The sequence below is a fragment of the Chironomus tepperi genome, unplaced genomic scaffold, assembly GCF_022539635.2.
Source record: "Chironomus tepperi strain 1889 unplaced genomic scaffold, CSIRO-AGI_Ctep_v1 contig_223, whole genome shotgun sequence".
NCBI lineage: Eukaryota > Metazoa > Arthropoda > Insecta > Diptera > Chironomidae > Chironomus > Chironomus tepperi.
The window spans coordinates 1,449,078-1,468,246 of record NW_027226345.1 but is presented as its reverse complement, the minus strand read 5'-3'; the positions used below and the strand labels follow the sequence as shown (position 1 = coordinate 1,468,246).

Sequence of the window (19,169 nt, the reverse complement as noted above, 5' to 3'; positions counted from 1 at the left end):
ACTCAGGTGCTTAAAGAGATTTTTCACAAATTTCCAAAAAGTGTTTTTCATGAAAATTTCATTGCAAAAAATTTTCTGCACGTTTCACTTTTTAAAATGAACAAATTTTGGCATTTCAACATGTCAATTTGTTGTGCACAAAAGCTCATTAAATTTTCACATCAATCTTCTAGGTTCAATTATTTATTTTTTAAACCCCCACGTTGCTTTCACTGCTTGAGCACTTTTTATTATAAAATTGTAGACTAAAAGCTCTTCATTATTTTACAAAATAAGAAGTTAGACAGTGCATTACTTTTATCAATTTTGTATCTTTCCTTCCATAAAATCACTTTGTTACTGTTCTTTATTCCATCATCCATATATTGATTTTCTATTAGGCATGAGACTATATTTAGACCAGCAAAAAAAATATAAAGTAGAAAATAATATACTTTCCCCGTTCTCTCCATCCATTCATCTATATCTATACATATATAGAATAGATATGTAATTGCCCGTTGTCTGTTAAGTATATGTATATGCACACCTATTTAATGTGAATGTATTCAATATAAATCTGCAAATGTTAAGACAGGAAACTGAAAAAGAAATAAAAGAGGAATAAGCATGTCTCACTGTGGCCTGCACTGTGGCTAGAAATCGAATCATTTTAACATCACCCAAAAACTAATTCAATGAATATTGCAAACATTAGATTCATGTTTTTTTACTTAATTACCCTCACTTTTCCCTATAATGCAAGAATAATCCTAAAAGGATATGTATATTTGACGAGAGGATTTTTGTTCTGGTCGTCTGTTTGCTATTTTGTTGTTGTTTTGTGGGCAAACAAGAATTTTTGTATTTCTGTGTCGGGGTTGTTCGTAGATGATGTTAATTGAAATGATTGCTATTTTGACTCTTATTTTGTCAGGGGGTACTCTTTATTGGGGGTCCACTTTACTAGGGGACCCAATTTATTTTGGGGGTACTCTTTATTGGGGAGTCTATTTTATTATAGGGTCCACTTTATTGAGGGGTCCATTTTATCTAGGGGTCCACTTTATTGAATTTGATTAAAAACTGCCTATCCTTCTACTTCAAAATAAGTCAATTCCCTCCTGCATTTACAGCATCTGATCCAATTTGTATCACTTTTAGGGCACAATCCGAGCTTCCTTTTATGATTCGTTGCCAATCCTTAAATGAGATTTCATGAAAATCCAAGTGAATACCCTCTCATATCCTAAGTAGTTGAAAGCAATGACGTCATCACTAAATCCCCCCTTTTTGGAATAGATTTTTATGACAGAACTTCGATTCATTGAACTCCGAATGTCTTTCGAGTTGTAACTCGATATTATGTATATATTGAGATAGCTTGTTAAAACAGGAAATTCGGCAAATGAGATAGATCTGACATTTTTTTTCCTGATAATGTTTCGTTCGCATAATGATGATGGGGATTTTATGGATTTGGATGTCACATGATGCTGACGGGAAGGGGGTTAATTGTTGTATGTAACTTCAACTTGAAGCACAGCAAAGGAGTCGACTCGAATTTAATATGGAATTAAATTGACTTTTCCATACAAAAAAAGAATCAGCATTGAATTTTAGTTTAAAGGACTGTCAATAGATTCATCCTTAAAGGCGTAGAAGTTCCCAAATTCCATCCATCCTAGACATTCTATATCCAATCTGAATACATCACCAAACAAGTCATACACCACAGCATGACAGTGACATGAAATCAAAAGCTTTCATTAAGTTTCTTGCATCAAAAAGCATGTCCTGCGTTTACAGTCACTGAACATGATTGGTGAAACGTAACCAAAGGCAAACTTGCTTTGCAATTTAACAAAAAAATCTCAAATTTTTACAACTTGCTGTTATTAGGCACTAAAAGCTAGCTTAACTTCTCATTTTCTTAAAAGCTTACAAAAATAGCTTGTTGCTTTGCTAAATAAGAATACTTAATGATGCTTCAAAAATTTCACAAGGACCACCTCAAACTTCTTTTAGCTCCGGATACTTGTCATTTACTGTCGCTTCCTCTACCTTTTTTAAAGAAGCGCTTGATACTTTTTTTCTCTCTCTCGGAAAAAAACAAAAAGTTTTAAATAACAACACAAGAGGAAAGGTTCATATTATGCCTACCTAGTAGTATGAATATATACAAAAGTGGTTCAAAGCGAAGAAGAGAAAAAAAAATTCAATTGCCATCGGCTTCTCGCTTTACATTTTGGGGGGTTGTTTGTAAATGATGTCTGTTTGTCATCTGTGTGACGTCTGTTTATCTGCTTGTCGTAATTTCGGTATCTATGATATCAAAATGGCCTAGAATTGACAAAATTCAAACTTGTCACAGCTTTATGTGCACCTATTGATTAAGACACCGAACTAAGTATTCAAGCTTACTCAAATTAATATATAAATTCAAGACCTGATTTAAGATTTTTTCAATATTTTACAATTTCTTTCATTTTTGTTAATGTCCTGAATACCACAAGTCGGTTAATTTATCAAATTTCCAGCCTCAGGATGTCGTGACTCTGATTTGTTGCTAAGTCAATTTTGATCCGGCACCCTATCAGATACACGTCGACCTCGTGCTGGATTTTGGACCGATTAACCGATTTGTTCTATTCGATTAGTAGCCTCAATCTTTTATGGCAAAATTATGGATTTTAGTCTTCACCAGAACTCGTAATCGACTCGGATTTTGTATGGAAATGTCAACTCGGGGCCTCTCAATATTCGAGTCGACTTCGAACATTGGTCCTTACTAAATCTCTAGCTCCTCATTTTAATTATTTCACTAATGATTTCCATGCCAAAAATCTGCACCAGACGTCATTTATGACCAATCCCTTCTTTTGGAAAATGGAAATTTTTTCTCTCATTCACTTTTTGATTTTTCGTGGTAGGCACAAAAAAAATGAACAGAACAAAAAAAACTGCATTGGTGTTAATCCTACGCCACCTTTTTTAGTCACTCTTCTTATCCTAATTAAAATTTAAATTTATTGGCCTTTGGTATGAGTTAGACCGACAACAGATTGGAAAAGGCAACTCGCTTTGCCGACATAATAGATGTGAAAGTCTTTGGGACCAATTAGCATTTAGACCTTTGTCATTTTATGTTGTCCTGAATGTTCTATATATAATTTGTATGTTGGTAGTTGCTGAATGCCATTCTCACTTCCCCATTCTCCATTTAGATATAGATCTAATAATAATAATTTATTGACCTATGACTCCATTTTGTGAACGTATTCCTGCTATATATTCTACTCACCTCCCTTACCACCCTATTTTACACCAATTTTGTTGCTTTCCATATAAAGTATCAATTAAATTTGACCAAATGTGTGGCTATCAACAAATTTTGTAATGGCTATATCTTCTATCCATCCTAGCTTAACTGAATGATACAATGAATATTTTATTTTCATGTTTTGCTTCCTCCTATCTCCTATAAACTTTTTTATGTATTTCATTTTATATCCCCAAACCCCTAAAATTAAAATACATACTTTTCTGTCTATTACTGCATCTCACACACAAAAACAATTGTTTGTTATTTATGCAAAAAATATATAATAAAATATTTGTGAATTGCCGATAAAAAAAAAGAATCTGTAAATACCAAATAAATATGTCTCGTGTCTCTTTTTCTCCTTTCTTACCTCTTCCGTGAATAATATTCCAATAAAAAATAAACACGTGTGTGTATGCCTCAATATATATCCAATATCATGTGTTTGAATACCGTAGAAAAAAGGAAGTCGTGACAAGGTAAATTGATAATAAAAATTTTCATAAATAATGTTGCCAATTCCCTGCCCTAAATTTCACTTTTTTATAAATAATTTCTTTTTTGTATCCACCTTTTCCACCTCTTCCTTAATATCTTTCTCTCTATGATTCTGTACCTTAAATTTCTTTATATGAAACTTAATAAACTTTTATGGAAAGTTAAGAATTTTACTTTTATGATGACCCAAAATTTGATATTTTAATTTTTTATGAGTTTTTAAAAAGTTACTAGAATAATAAATTGTTATTTTATGAGAATAGCCTAAAGGTATCTGATGTAGAAGAAATGAATATTGAGTAATTTAAAGGTTATAAAAATACTCTGTTTACTTCTCTAGGAATAAAAGTCTAAATTTGAATATTTATTTATTTTTTTAAGAAACTTCGCGAAAAATAAATTGAAATGTTAATTTATTAGACAGACTTTTCTAAATTTTGAATTAACTAAACTATAAATTGTTAAGAAATTTAAATTGTAAAATTTGTATAAAAATTTTAAACTTTATAACTTTGTTCGAATAATTGTTAAATTTAATGGTTTTGGGGTTGTTCTTAATTTTAAAAAAATATTAAGCAAATTTGAATTTGAATTTTAATTTGAACTTCAGAAAATTTAATTCTCCTGAATTTTAAAATTTTAAAGTTTGATTTCAAACTCCGAAAATTCCTAAATCATATTCACACAAAATTGTGTGAATATATTTTAATTTATAATTAAATTTAAGCATTGAAAAGTCATTCCAAATTTTAAAATTTTGATGCAAATTTTTTAATTATGCAAAACTTTTATAATTTTCAACCAGATTTATTAAAAAATTAGAAACTTTAAAAGCTTAAAAGTAAGAAATTTTTGAAATTTATTAATTTAAAGCTTGTTATAAAACTATTTAAAGTAGAAATCCCAAAAAACTTCAAGTGTTTGAAAAACTAATTTTTAATTTAATAATTTTGCAAGGTTTTGCATCTAAAATTAAAACTTTTCAATCTAATATTCAACGTCAAAAAAAGTTAAAGCAACACCCAAACCATTTAAATTCCTCCAAATGACCAATTATAAACCCAAATTAATTAATATGTCGTAAAACCAATTGGATATTAATTTAATTCAATTTAATAGGTTTGATTTTATTATTATTTCATAGCCATCACTGTTAATATCGACATTACAATCTTCTATTATCATTTAATGTCTGTTATTGTAATAATGAATAGCCGAATTGAGAACAATAGTGACCGTATAAATGTTGCGATGAAATCCAACGCCCAAAATTGTTTCCAAGTGACATAATTTTCAAATGTTTAAAATCCATAGAACTTCCATAGTATTCAACTTATGTATAATTACCCGTTGAATAAAATGAATAGAAATTTTATAGCTTAGCATTCTTCCCATGGATTTTGTGAGATCAAGAAATAATACCAGTTGTCTTATTGTATCCTTATTCACTGTCTCATTTCTCATGAAAATTTGTCACCAAAAAGAGAACAAAGAACAAAAGCAATGATACAGCAAAATTATGTAAAACTTTTTCGAGTGCTCGAGAGATGCTCAAAATTTATATTTTATTTTAGTGAGAGGAACAAAAATAAATAATACTTTAAAAAACTTTCTTTTTTCCTTTTTTGAAATAAAGTTTTATGATTAAATGTTTAACTTTATTCTGTTTCGAACACAATTCAGAGTTGGAAGTGAATATAGGCGTTTTACCTCTTAAACAGTAAAAGGCAGAGTTCTCAAATAGGTGCCTATGGAAAGGTATTGGCTTTGGCAAAGCAAGGCAAGACTTCAATAAGGCAAATTTATTTGCAATCCTAAAGTTAATGCTTGTGGTAGATTTTTGCCTTTTATAGCAAATTGATAGGTGACCATTTTGTTATAAGGCCTGAGTAATAGCAAAAATTGGGCGTCAGGTCAGCATGTAACTTGTCTAGAATCAGGTTTGATAAAATTCGGCCTCAAATTAGATTCATGCTGCCACGAAGACTTCACCACAGAGCTTTTAAAGTTAGTACTTCAGTGTAGATCCATGATTAACAAATTTAGACTCCTTCCATTGAGCCTAAATAAAAAAGCTTTGTCATAGCCCTGAAAAACTCTTTGGTGAGGCTTTCTTCATTTGTGTTGTTCAAAGTCAGTTCTTATCCTACCATTTACAAATTTAGCCATTTTAGATATTTTAGAACTGCTTGATGTTTGAAATTAAAACGAAATTGGTTTTCTGTACCACATTAGAATATGAAATGGGTTAGAAATACGGTGTGTAGCTGGAATAATCGTTACGATAAATTCAATGTTACCTTAACAATTGAATATTAATAAAATATATGAATCTGAAAATATTACGTCATCCCTGAATGTAAACGACCGTCACGAAAGTTTATTATCCTTACCTCATAACTGAAGGTTAACACAAGCGGTTGAATATGCATCTAGTCTTCCCTCATAAAAAAGCTTATAAATAGCAATTCAAGACCTTTAGTTTGACAAGCATAATGCAATTTAAGGAACGTTTTCCACTGCCTTGATTTCACACCTCTTAAAATATTCACAAGTCGAATGAAGAATGAAGATATTAAATTTTTCATAGCATATCGACCCAGAATGAAGCCAGAAACTTGCAAGATATAGTTTACATCGCATTCTTCATGCAAGCTTTCTGGAATGTCTAAAAATGAGAATTTTTGTGGAAAAATTTTTGCTCAAATTCCATGACACTTATTAATTTTTTTTCGATGACTTCCAACCCCTTTTATGTTGACAACTCTGTTCAAAATTTATGAATAAAGCTTCGAGGTCGTCCAAATATTTCTCAATTGTTTTTTTTTTATTTTTTCACTTCCTTTGCCTGAGGGGGAAAATTTCACCCTCGTCTAGAATGCCATTAAAGCTCTTTTTTTTAAGAGGATGCTTTTAAAGCAGAATGGATGACAAATTTCGAACTGCTTAGGTCTTCAATATTTAACAGTGGGAAAAAACTTGAAAATTTATTTTTCCATTAAATTTTCATACCTAGATTTTTCCCCTCTATATTAGAAAATTGCTCTTCCTTCTGCTATTTATTCTCAAGCTGTAGCTGTTCAGCGAACATGTTAAATGTAATTCCATGAGGCAAGATGAAAATGGTAATGGATAATTTTACATAATAGAAACAACCTGTAATTTTTCTCCGGTTCTACTTCAAATGTACTTTGTGCCTTTTTTCTCTCCTTTATTTTCTCATTTACTTCCGTTTTAGGGATAAGAGGAATATCATAAGATTGTGTTTTTATAGAAGGCATTCGCGCTACCGAATTTATTTATTCAGTTTTTTAATTCACACGTATATGGAATTTATTTCTTTAAAAAGGCTTAGACGGAATTGTAATAAGAATTCATGATGGCTTCTTATTTTATTTAAGTTTTGTTTCAACTTTTCACAAGTTTAAATTCTTTTGAAAAATTTTGAAAATTTAAATTCAAATTCAATTTCAAAAGATTGAGATTCTTGATTTTTTCTGAAAATTTGAATTTTTGAAGCTTTTGAAATTGGAATCTCACAAACTAAAATTTAAGCAGATTTTAAAATTTGAATTTAAAGAGTTTTTAAAATTTGAATTTAAAGAGTTTTTAAAATTTGAATTTAAAGAGTTTTTAAAATTTGAATTTAAATAGTTTTTAAAATTTTAAATTTGAACGAGTTTCGAAAATTTTGCCTTTCAAAACTTTCAACTTTTAATCTGAACGGATTTCAAAAAATAAATTTTATCAGAGTTTAAAATTTGAATCTCACTAGATTTTGAAAATTTGGAATCCATCCATTTTAAGTTTCAAATTTACAATATTTTACGGTTTACAATAATTTGGATTGACACATTTTTGAAAAATTAAAAATCTGTGTTTGAAATTTTAAAATTACTGCAAATTTTCAAACTTTTGAAATCAATTTTTTAAACTTTTTTTTTTCCAAATTTTTCAAAAGAAAATTCAAGTCGTGACAAAGAAACATTCACAATTATTCTCTCCATGTTTCTCAACCTTTCTTAAAAGTTCAAAGATAAGATAAGAAGGAGAACTAAAATTACAACCTGAAATTCATTACAGAATGTGAATCAAATCGTTGCTGTCTAATGCATATTTAATCAGTTAATAAACTAAGCATAATAATAACATTATGCATGTATATATGCATTTGAGTATAGTTAAATATAGCTTGTAGAATTTCTAGTAAAAGTGAGAAAACATGGGAAAATGTTTTTTCTCATATTCGACTAGTACTTCAAATTGAATGGAGAAACTTTATGCTCCAATATGCAAATAATTTCTAAACTAGTGTTATGTATTCAGTGATGCATCATGTTTAATTTTAGTAGAATGTAAAATCTTCAAGTTCCATGACGAATTGCATTAATAGAACTACGTTGTATGAAAATATTTTATACATAAAAAGCTCTCGTAAGTCTAAATTTGTTAGTAATGATAATAATGTTGGATTTGAAAATTTTGTTAACAAAGTTGGAATTGTAAAATAGATTTTTGACATGATTAAGTTGTGTAAAAGTTTGTTTGCAGTTTATTTTTGAAATTATAATTGACATTTTGTGGAGTTTTGCAATGAATATTTGCAGTTTTTTGGGAGGAAAATTGCATTTATTTGAAATTCTTACGAAATTTAGAGATTTTTTTTTTGAATTTACAACATAATTTAGAAATTTATGTAAAATTTCGTTGCAATTTAGAAATTTTTTGAATTTTTTTATTAAAATTTAGAAAATAATTTGAAGTTTTACGAAATTAATTTGAAATTTATCAAAATTTAGAAAAACCATTATTTGAATTTTTAACAGACAAATTGAAATTTTAACAATTAAAACTTATTTGAAAATTGAATTTGAATGTTATATTTTTTTAAATTTCGAAAGTTTAAAATTTACTTGAACTACAATAAAATTTCAAAAATTATTCGTACATTGCGTATCATTTCAATTAAATTTAAAATAAATTCAAATTCATGAAAGCTCACAAAATGAAAAATTCACAATAGAAACGTTCATTTTAACCAGAAAAAGCTATTATACGGATAACATTCAACGCCATTTTCACATCAACTGGACCTCAAAACTTTCAAACTACGAAAATTTTCATTACACAAAAAGCGATTCTGGCCCATTTTATCAAAAAAATGAACATTTTTTTACCATTATATCACATCTCTCATGCCTCTCAAAGCAATAAATAAAATTGAAACTTTTAAATTGACGAGAAAACTTCAATCCAACAAAATAATGACTTCATAAAAAAAGAATCTGAAATCATCAAAAAAGTATACTTAAATAGACTCACGAGGGAGTAAAACTTTTTTCAAGAAAATATTTGTTGTGTTAGTAAATTAAAAATGAAAAATTTTACCTAAATTTCCGCTTTGCTGATAAAAATCTATCACTTCCTCTTCTCTTTTTGCTATGATTTTCCATTCTTACAGTGTACATTACATTGGTATGAATGAAAAGTACTTGAAAATGAAGGAATATTTTTCAGTTGGCACTCATCAACAATTCAAAAGAAATAAATTAGTGGACTTTTGTATGAAAAATGAGGCTTTATTCTTATGACTGTCCAGTTTGGGAATTGTGGCTGTTGGGAGTAATATTTTAAGATTGAGATTTGATAGGAACACAGAGCTTTGGGTAACTTGAGGTTGTAAATTTAAAAAGTTATGGTAACAACCTGGATAACAATAAATTTTGATCAATTTGTTAGAATACTTTCAAGTTTTTGAACAAACAGGCAGAAAAATGCTTTAAATATTCAATTTTATACTTTTTGAATTCAAAATAGTCTCAATGTCTGCATGATTTCTTTCTACAAATCAGAAATGTATGTTAAAAATCTTTAAAATTCAAATTTGAAAATTTCATTCAAATTCTTCAAAATTTCAAATTTGAAAATCGTTAAAATTCTTTAAAATTTGCAATTTGAAAGAAAGTTAAATTCTTCAAAAAATCAAATTTGAAAAGTTTCTTAAAAGTTTTCAAAATTAAATATTAGAATATTTTGTTTAAATTTTTCAATTTTCAATTTGAAATTTGTTTAAAATCTTCAAAATTCAAAATTTAAGAATTAGTAAAAAATCTTCAAGATTTTAATTTGAAAAATTCTTTAAATTGGAAAAGTTCTTTTAAAATCTTCAAAATTTTAAACTTTTAAAAGAAATTTTACATTCTCTAAAATTCTCAACATCTTCTCAGACATGCGACAAAAATGCGCATTAATCATCAATCTTTGTTGAATTTTTTCATTTTCATTTTTAATATTCCTCCTGTATTCTGTTCTCTTATTTTCTTCTTTCCTTTTTATTCCGTCCTTCCTTTCTGAACTGTTTTCATTTCACAATCATGAAAAATATAAAATAAAAATTCATAAAAATAATTTTCATTTTCGCTTCTTTTTTATTCTTTTTAAAATTTATATATTCTCTTTGCTTTTCTTTTCCTTCGTCCACACTCACGCTGTGCTTACTGTCAAAAATATAAAAATTAATATTGTATTATAAAGGCACTGAGCGCAAAACATCGTCGACCACCACCAAGTCAGGAAGTGGAAATAACGGAAGCCGAACCATCGCGAACACCCGAAGATTCGGTATGTAGTGCAGAAGGTCCGACTGATACCGGAACAGGTGGTGAGATATCAGGCATTTCGACATCCAAATAGCATCAGGCTTATCAAGTGACACATCTTTAGGATTTGCACCACATAAATAATAATAATAATAATAATATTGATAAAACTAAAATTAGTAATAATCATGATAATGGAATTAGCATTAGTAATAATCACACGTCATCAGCTGTAGACGGTTTAGTGCATTTGTAATAATTTTTTTTTTTATTTTTGGCTCTTTCTCTTCAAATTTTCATCCTTAACTCATCCCCACTAAATGCTCTCACTAAATATAGTAAATAAAATTTTTAGATTATTAGATTAATTATATTTAATAATGAACATGAATTTGAAAAAATAGATTATAAAAAATACACATACACATGTAAATATTATTATGAAAAATGATAAAATCAAGTACAATATTCGATGATAAAATATTCATAGTGAATAAAAATCATATTCATATAATTTTTAAATTAAGCAACTTAAAATGATAAAAAAATGAAGCTTTAAGAATGGTAAAAAAAGTATTGTATTTAGGTGACAAGGTAAAAAGCCAAAACAAATTTATTCACGTTTGTACACGTATATCAGATGATGGGGTCGTATGTATGCTTTTTGAATGACAGCAATGCTTTTAGTTTCAGCACAAAAAATATACAAATTTTTTTATTTCGTTTCTTTTGCTCTCTGAAAAAAAACGATATGAAATATAATCCGTGAGGATTATGCAACATCAGCAAAAAAATGTTAGTTGATTTTTTGACGTGAGAAGCTCTTCTCACTTTTAGATTTGGAATTGTTCACAACACTTTTGGTTTTGAATTTCAAATTACGAAATTTTTTTGCTTTGATTCTGAATGGTTATTGAGTTTTTATTGGATTTTTGATAGATTTGGAGATTTAAAAGTTGAAAGCCATTCAAAATGAGGTGAAATTGAGGTTTGAAATTGAAATGAATATTTGATATTAAAGTTCAAGTTTCAAAATTAAATTTAAAATCGTAGAATTAATTTTTAGTTCAAAATCTAATTTTAAGTTCAAAGATCAAGTTTTGAATTTAAAAACCGGATATTAGAATCAAGAATTGAATTTTTTGTTCAAAAAATGAACTTTAAGTTCAAAGATTGAATTCTAAATTCAAAGATTGAAATTTAAATTTAAAGTTTAAACTTTGAATTCAAAGATTGGATTTTAAATTCTAAAATTTAACTTTAAATTCAAAAATTCAACTTTAAGTTCAAAGTTTGCTTTTTAATTTCAAGTTTTTGAAGTTTAAATTCAAAAAACGGAAAATTGATATCAAAAATTGAATTTTAAATTTAAAAGTTGACTTTAAAAATTGAAAACTCAATTCAAATCAAACAAAGTATTACAAAATCTAATAAATTTTCAATTAATTCAATATAAAGGCAATGCCTTAAAGATATGAAACCATTCAACTTCCTCATTACAAATTCCAACCCAAACAAGTCAGTAAAAATCCAATTTAGTTCTGTTAATTGATCTAGTTTAATTAAATTTCCATTTTTCCCTTCTGTACACTCAGCATCTATTAATTGAAGACGATAAAAAAATTTAAATTTCAAATTTTTATGTTATGAAATGTTGATAGCTGGAAAATAGAAAGCATTTCAGCTTGTTATGCATAATTCTTTTCTCATGCAAGTATAAAAATAAAATCAACTAGCAGCAAAAAAATAAATATAAAAGAATTCTGTAGAGATTTAAAACAAAAACAATTTTCATTTGAAGCAAGAAAAAAATGCAAAAATGAATAAACTGGAACGCACAATAGTGAAAAAAGAAAAACATAATAAAAAATATGAAATAGTAGGAGCTTTTCATCCTTTGTAGCAGCATTCAACTAGAAAATAAAAAACTTCCATTCCAATGCCGCATCGTTGCAAAAATAGAACATAACAAAAAAAATTTTCTTTCCTGATATTTATGCAAAAAAATATCAAGAATTGTTGACATTTTAAAGCTTTGAACATAATATTAAGAAAATTTGTAATATATTCATATGCTTACCAACGACACAGACACAAGAATGATGTAATTGTTATAAATTTAATTAAAGATTTCATAAAAGAAAAGTTTTGGTGTTGAACAGGCAATGTATAAGATGTGATTGTATGTCATCTCCTTGATTTCTGTACATTTATAAGTTTCATAAGAGCACACTCTAATATCACAATAAGTTTCATGTGGCATTTGATTGACATAAGGTCAAGTGTTATGAACATGAGAAAATCAACATTATTTCCTTTCAATTTACTCACTTAGTTCAATGCAATCATTTTTAATGTAAGAAATAAGTTGACAATCGATGAATATTTCCTTAACTGAAAGTTGAATTTTTTTTTTGAAAAATTAATTAAATTTTTTAAATCAATTTCAATTTGAAGATCAAATTTTGAATTTAAAGTTCAAGTTTTGAATTTAAAGTTCAAGTTTTGAATTTAAAGTTCAAGTTTTGAATTTAAAGTTCAAGTTTTGGATTTAAAGTTTAAGTTTTGAATTTGAAGTTTAAGTTTTGAATTTAAAGTTTAAGTTTTGAATTTAAAGTTCAAGTTCTGAATTTGAAATTCAAGTTTTGAATTTAAAGATCAAGTTTTGGATTTAAAATTCAATTTTTAAACTTTAAATTTAATTGTTTGAATCTCAATTTCAATTTTTGAAATCTTGAATTCAATTTTTGAATCAGAAGTTTAATTTTAAATCTTGTCATAAATTTATACAAGTCAACTTCACATTCTGAAAAATTCAACATTGACTAACTTTAATGAAATCTACAACAACAACAAAAAAATCTATTAAAATTATTCTGACTTCTTTTCTTATTCTTCATGCATTCAACAACCCAATCATAATGTTCAAAAAAAGAAATTTTATGTTACAACAAATAACCCACATCAAACCCACCAAATGTCAACCGATGTTTAACATGTGTTTTTTGGAACAATCAATTATTACAGCTGCTACTGTTGTTACAGAACTGCTTTTACGACTCACAAAGAAGCCCTCTTTTAACCAAAAAAAGTATAATTCAAAGTAAATACAAAAGAAATGTTGGTCCACAAAAAAATAAAAAAAATTATTTTTGTAAATCTGTTATAAACTTTTTATAAATGAATTTTAAATTCCCATACCCAACTAAAAATTGCCCAATCTTCTATCCACAATTCACTTCTATCTCCCTCATTCATATGCATTTCAATGCTTCCCGAGGAGCTTCAACAATAAGTCGAGTACAGAATTTTTTATTGTATTATGCATGACTCTATAATTTATTTATATATGAATGAAAACGAAATGAGATGAGTTTTTATGACTTGAAGATATGTAAAGAAAAAGTTCTGTATTTCTTTTTTTGCCTCCTTTAGTTTATTCTCGTTTATTTGCGATGGTGCAAAAAAATAAATATATATATGAAATGAATGAAACCACACATACTGAGAGGGGTGAGCTAAGTGGATTTTTAGGGTATTTTGAAAGGTGATTTTATTGGAAAAGGATGGGATGATGATGATGATTATATTCATATTGGGGTATGGATGTGAGTCGTATATGGATGTATAAGAAGGTATATGGGGTATAAAAGGAACAAAATCTGATGCCTGACCGGTGTGAGTCTGGCATGAGACTAGATTCATTGTTTCTGGCCATAGGTCATAGTCATGTTGGTCTAGCATCAAATTTTTGCATTTTCAGACCGTATGCTTTCCGATAATGACATTTGCAGTCTCTAGAATCGCTGATACCTAAAAACAACTTGAGTATTGCCTTACTTAATGAAATCTCTTCATTTAAGAACGAAGAAGGTTGGCATGTCATACCAAAATCTGATTATAAGCTTATATCCATCATGCTAAGCCTATATCTATCCAATAAACCATTTAAAATGCATCCAAACTTCAATTTCTGTCAAAAAATATCAAAAATCAATAAAATCCCCATTCAAAAACCTCAAAGACCCGTTGGCTCAACCCGACTAGCCACACATATACATAAAATACATAAACACAAAGCACACAACAAAAATAAATATATTTGTATGATAAAAGAGCATAAAGAATAGTACATAAATCAACTGTAGATGAATATGAATGATGATGAATTTGAAGAACAAAAAAAATATGAAAATAAAGTTTTTTTAGATAAGAAATTGTAGTTTTGTAATAAAAAAAAAGAGAAACAGAAAGTCCAGAAAAAAAATAATAATGAATAGCATTTGAAAATTCTGATTGCCATTCTTCAGGGTTCACTGTTGATTTCAATGAAAAAAAAAACTTTTTACCATCTTCCTGAAATCAACAGTTAGAATGGTAAACACAAATTTTCTTCAGCTTATGCATTGATATCATAGACAAAAAATACAATAAATCATGAAAATGGAAATAAAAGAAACTTACAAAGTTCCATTGTGGAAGTTGAAAAAGTTCATTTAAGATATTAAAAATAAATGAAGTTTATAGAGTAAAAAACGATAATAATTCTCGAGCTTTTGATGAACAAGGTTTGTTTGGAAAGCTTGATGAGCTTTTTAAAAGCTTTTGTTGAACGAGATTGAAAGTATAAATTAAAAATAAACAATGAAGTGTTATCAGTAAAAATTAAAATTGTTTTAATTTTAGATTATTTTTTTGTTAATTATTTTGCTGTTTTTGAGAAAATTAAAAACTTTTCAATTTGAAGTTTGAATTTTAGAATTTTAAATTTTACAAAAATAAATAAAGTTATCTTTTCCAAACAATTTTGTAAAATTGAAAAGATTTAAAATTTGAATTTTTATTTTTAAAAATTGAGTTTTGAATTTTGAATTTTGAAAAATATTATTTGAAAAGTTTAAATTTTTAGCTTGAGAATTTCAATTTAAAAAGTTTTTAAAATTTAAAATTTCTTCTGGTTAAAAAATTTAAAGTAATTTATGTAATGTTAAACAATAATTTTCATCAATAAGTCTTCTAACCTTCAGCATACTCAAATAATAACAAGAAAAAGCAGTCATGGTGCTGTCAAAAGAACAATAATACCTATTGAGCATGCTCTGTTCTGAATTTTAAACAAAAAAATTTCTAGGAATTGAATCACAGATTCAGAAGCTTAAAAAGTGTCAATATTATTTTCTTTTTTTATCAATTTTAAAATGTCTATTGTGCATAAAAATTGATTGGAAAAAATTCATTTTTTAAATTTAAAATTGAAAAATAAATTAAAATTTTAAAATTTAAATAAAAATGTGTTCAAATCTATCAAATTTAAAGAAAACAAACTTTTAAAATTTAAAAAAATTTAAAATTATTATTTAAGATTGTTTTTTAAAGATTGTAACTAAAACAATTTAAATTGTGTTTTAAACTGAAATAATAACATCAAAATTTAACACAATTATGAATAAACGTGGGCAAAAATGTTTGTTCGAGTTACAATCTTTATACGAATTTGGACAATTTTTTCAACTTTATTTGTTATAATTTTATATAAATTGTCATTATCAATATTGTAAAATATGTTGGCAACAAATTGTGTCCTCTAAAGTGCTGGCAACCTTCCATTCAGTAATGTTATCATTTTCTTTATGACTAAGTTCAAGATAACTGACCTTAGTCATATCATAAAATATGTAGAGGACATGGAGGTGGTCTTGAAAGTATCATTTTCATACTCAAATGAAAATTGCATGGCTTCCATTATAATTTTACGCTTTTTTGATTTAAAAGCTATTAAATTAAATTTTCATGAATTTACAAATTGAATTTAAAAAGCAGAAAAGCCAGATAAAAACAGGAAAATAATTTTGAGTTTTAAAATTAAATAAAAATGTATAAAAAAATTAATGTAAAAATATTCAAAAGAAACCAAAAATAAGTTAGAAAAATTTCATAAAAATCTCACATACCTATAAAAAAAATGAATATTGTAATTCAATAATCATAAAAAAATATTAGATAAACACGATAAAAAAAACAGCAAAAAAGAAAATTGCTAGATGAAATTGAAGGAAAATAAAAATCCTGATTATAAAATAAATGGGAGCAAAAAAAGCAATCATGGATATGAATTTATTTTCTATATATTCTTTAGTTTTACAGCTCTAGATTCGACATGTTGAACAACATCAATCATTGTTGTAACAATGGATGATGAAATTCTAGTGATGGTTATGCATAGGTAATGTTACTGACTATATTTTTCAGAAACTATCGAGTTTTACAACTTTTCAAATTTTAAAGGATTTTAAAAATTTAAACTTCAATTTTTACTTGGGACAAATTTTAAAAATTTTGATTTGAAGTTTTTACTTTTTTTTAAACAAAAATCAATAAAGTGAAATTTAATTTTTTGAAACAGATTTGAATTCAAATTTTTGTCTTAAATCGAATTTCAAAAATTTTAATTTAAATGTTTATCTTGTAACAAGTTTTGAAAATTAGAAATTTAAATTTTTTGAAATGAATTTCGAAAATTTTAATTCAAAAATTTATTTTAAAATAAACTTTAAAATTTTTAATTTTTATCAAATTTGTAAAACTTTCAAAATTTGTTAAAAAATTTTAACAGTTTTTTATGTTTTAGAAGTTCAAATTCAAAAAAGTTCGTTTTATGATGAAAAATTTTAAATTTGAAAAAACCTCTAAATTATCATCAAGTCTTTCGAAATAGATCATTGCAAAATTTTCAATATTTTTGCAAATTCCAGTCAATTTATGTTTCACAAAGTTTCCACATCCTGCAAAAATGCATGTTATGAATGAATGAATGATTGAAAGCATAAATAAGTACATTTCAGAACATGGTCATTAAAGATGAATGATATCGACATGATGGAGTAGTTTGAATGACAGAAATTCAATTTTTACAGCAAATTTTAATGATTTGTATAGGATAGAGAAGAATATTATTCAATATTTGAAAAATCAGAAACTATTGCAATTTTTTGTGCTTTATCAACAATCAAATTTACGATAGAAGCAATTTTGAAACGAAAAGCAAACAAGTGAGCGTGAAAAAAGAATAAATTCAGCATTTTTTATTGTGCTTTAGTTCTTGTTTGAATGGATGAAGTACACAAATCGAGGTGAAGTGAGCTTTGATGTTGCTTTCATAAGCATAAATTTTGATTGTTACTGAAAGCGTTGATGGAAAAGAAGCGAAAATTAAAATGTTTTTTATAGCAAAATTCATCATGATGCGAGTTTTTGAATCAAAAGCAGATAAGTTGGAGAGGTAAGTGATTTGAATTATGAATTTTAAGCGCTTTAATTCTAAATTTTAAAATCTTTTTAAATCTGTTCAAAATTTCAAATCTTTTAAAATTTTCAAAATTTCAAATTTTTTAAAATTTCAAATCTTTTTAAAATTTTCAAAATTTCAAAATTTTTTTAATTTTTAAAAGTTTAAAATCTTTTTAAAATTCTCAAAGATTCAAATCTTTTAAAAATTTTCAAATTTTCAAATCTTTTTAAAATTTTCAAATTTTTAATCTTTTTTCAATATTCAAAATTTTAAATCTTTTTTTAAAATTTTCAAAATTTCAAAACTTTTTAAAAATTTCAAAACTTTCTAAAGTTTTCAAATTTTCAAATCTTTTTAAAATATTCAAAATTCAAATTTTTTGAATTTTCAAAATTTCATTTAAAATTCTGAGTTAAAAGTTTTTCAATAATTATTGAAGATTTTCTTAAAGTCTTAAAAATGCTTTCAAGCTCTTCAAACATTTCCAGGAACTTCCAGACAATATGCTGAAAGAAAAAAAAAATATTTTTTCAAGCTTCAACTTTTTAAAAATAAACTTTATCCACGCCATTATTGCTTTCTCGTCAAAGAAATCTTTTCTGAGAAAAGTGAATGTTGTTCTACATCGTCGGAGGAAGGAGATATTTTCTATAGATAAAAGGCAAAGGAACTTGACATCTGTTACAAGGCTGTATTGCCAATAGGTATTATTGCAAATTCATTCACAATTTTACATATAAAAGGAATAAAAAATTGTTGATGTATCTCAGTATATGAGGGTAATTTTCTCTTTTGTTAAGGCTCTCATGTCTTTGATTTTCATCCATGACTTGATAGGATTTTTATGCATCGAAAAATTCACAAGAAATTTCAAGAATAGATTTGCAAAAAGTCAACATATTGAAATTTCAATAAATTTTAATAAGAAGGCGTATGGAAGTTACGTAACACTTAACTAAAATTATCCTATCTTGACCCCCTCCTTCCCTCACTATACTGCATTCTGCGGCAAAATTCTGAACTAACCCTGACCCCCTCCATCTCAAGCATCACGTAATTTCCAACTGTCCCCATATCCATTGCGTATTCGATTAAATTTCATATAAATTCGAATTACGAAAATTCCTGTCACTTATATTACTTAAATATAATCGAACATTCAATACTTAATCCTTTTTTTATGACACTTAATGCTTAAGGAACACTCTCATACACCTTTTCTATTATCATAAAATAGGCAACAAATGGTATGTGCAACGGCTGAGCAATATTTAGTGTCATTTATGTTTTAGGCAGAAGAACAAAGGCAATTTTCTTATCTTTGTCCAATTACCATAATTGTGGTAAGGAGAGGGACGGTTTGGAGGACTTGAGGTACATGATAGTTTGGATTCGGAAGCAACATAAACAGCTACAATATCCAAGGTACAATGTACCATAATACAATACTACCAAGAGGTCAGGAAGACATTAATCGGGT

The 19,169-nt window shown here is 26.8% G+C and overlaps 1 protein-coding gene across 4 annotated transcripts in view; it reads left to right on the top strand.

The window, feature by feature from the left end:
• The window catches only part of smog (G-protein coupled receptor 158 smog), a 58,912-nt gene extending 47,529 nt beyond the window's left edge, over positions 1-11,383 (top strand). For 2 of the 4 annotated variants that reach the window (XM_070640939.1, XM_070640937.1), the window contains exons 12-13: positions 3,763-3,783; positions 10,337-11,383. In XM_070640939.1, the coding sequence (XP_070497040.1) occupies positions 3,763-3,783; positions 10,337-10,495 (180 nt within the window). In that variant the 3' untranslated portion in view covers positions 10,496-11,383. The remainder of the gene's footprint in view (positions 1-3,762; positions 3,784-10,336) is intronic. The other 2 variants (XM_070640940.1, XM_070640938.1) reach the window with 1 other exon arrangement.
• The last annotated feature ends 7,786 nt before the right edge of the window (positions 11,384-19,169 follow it).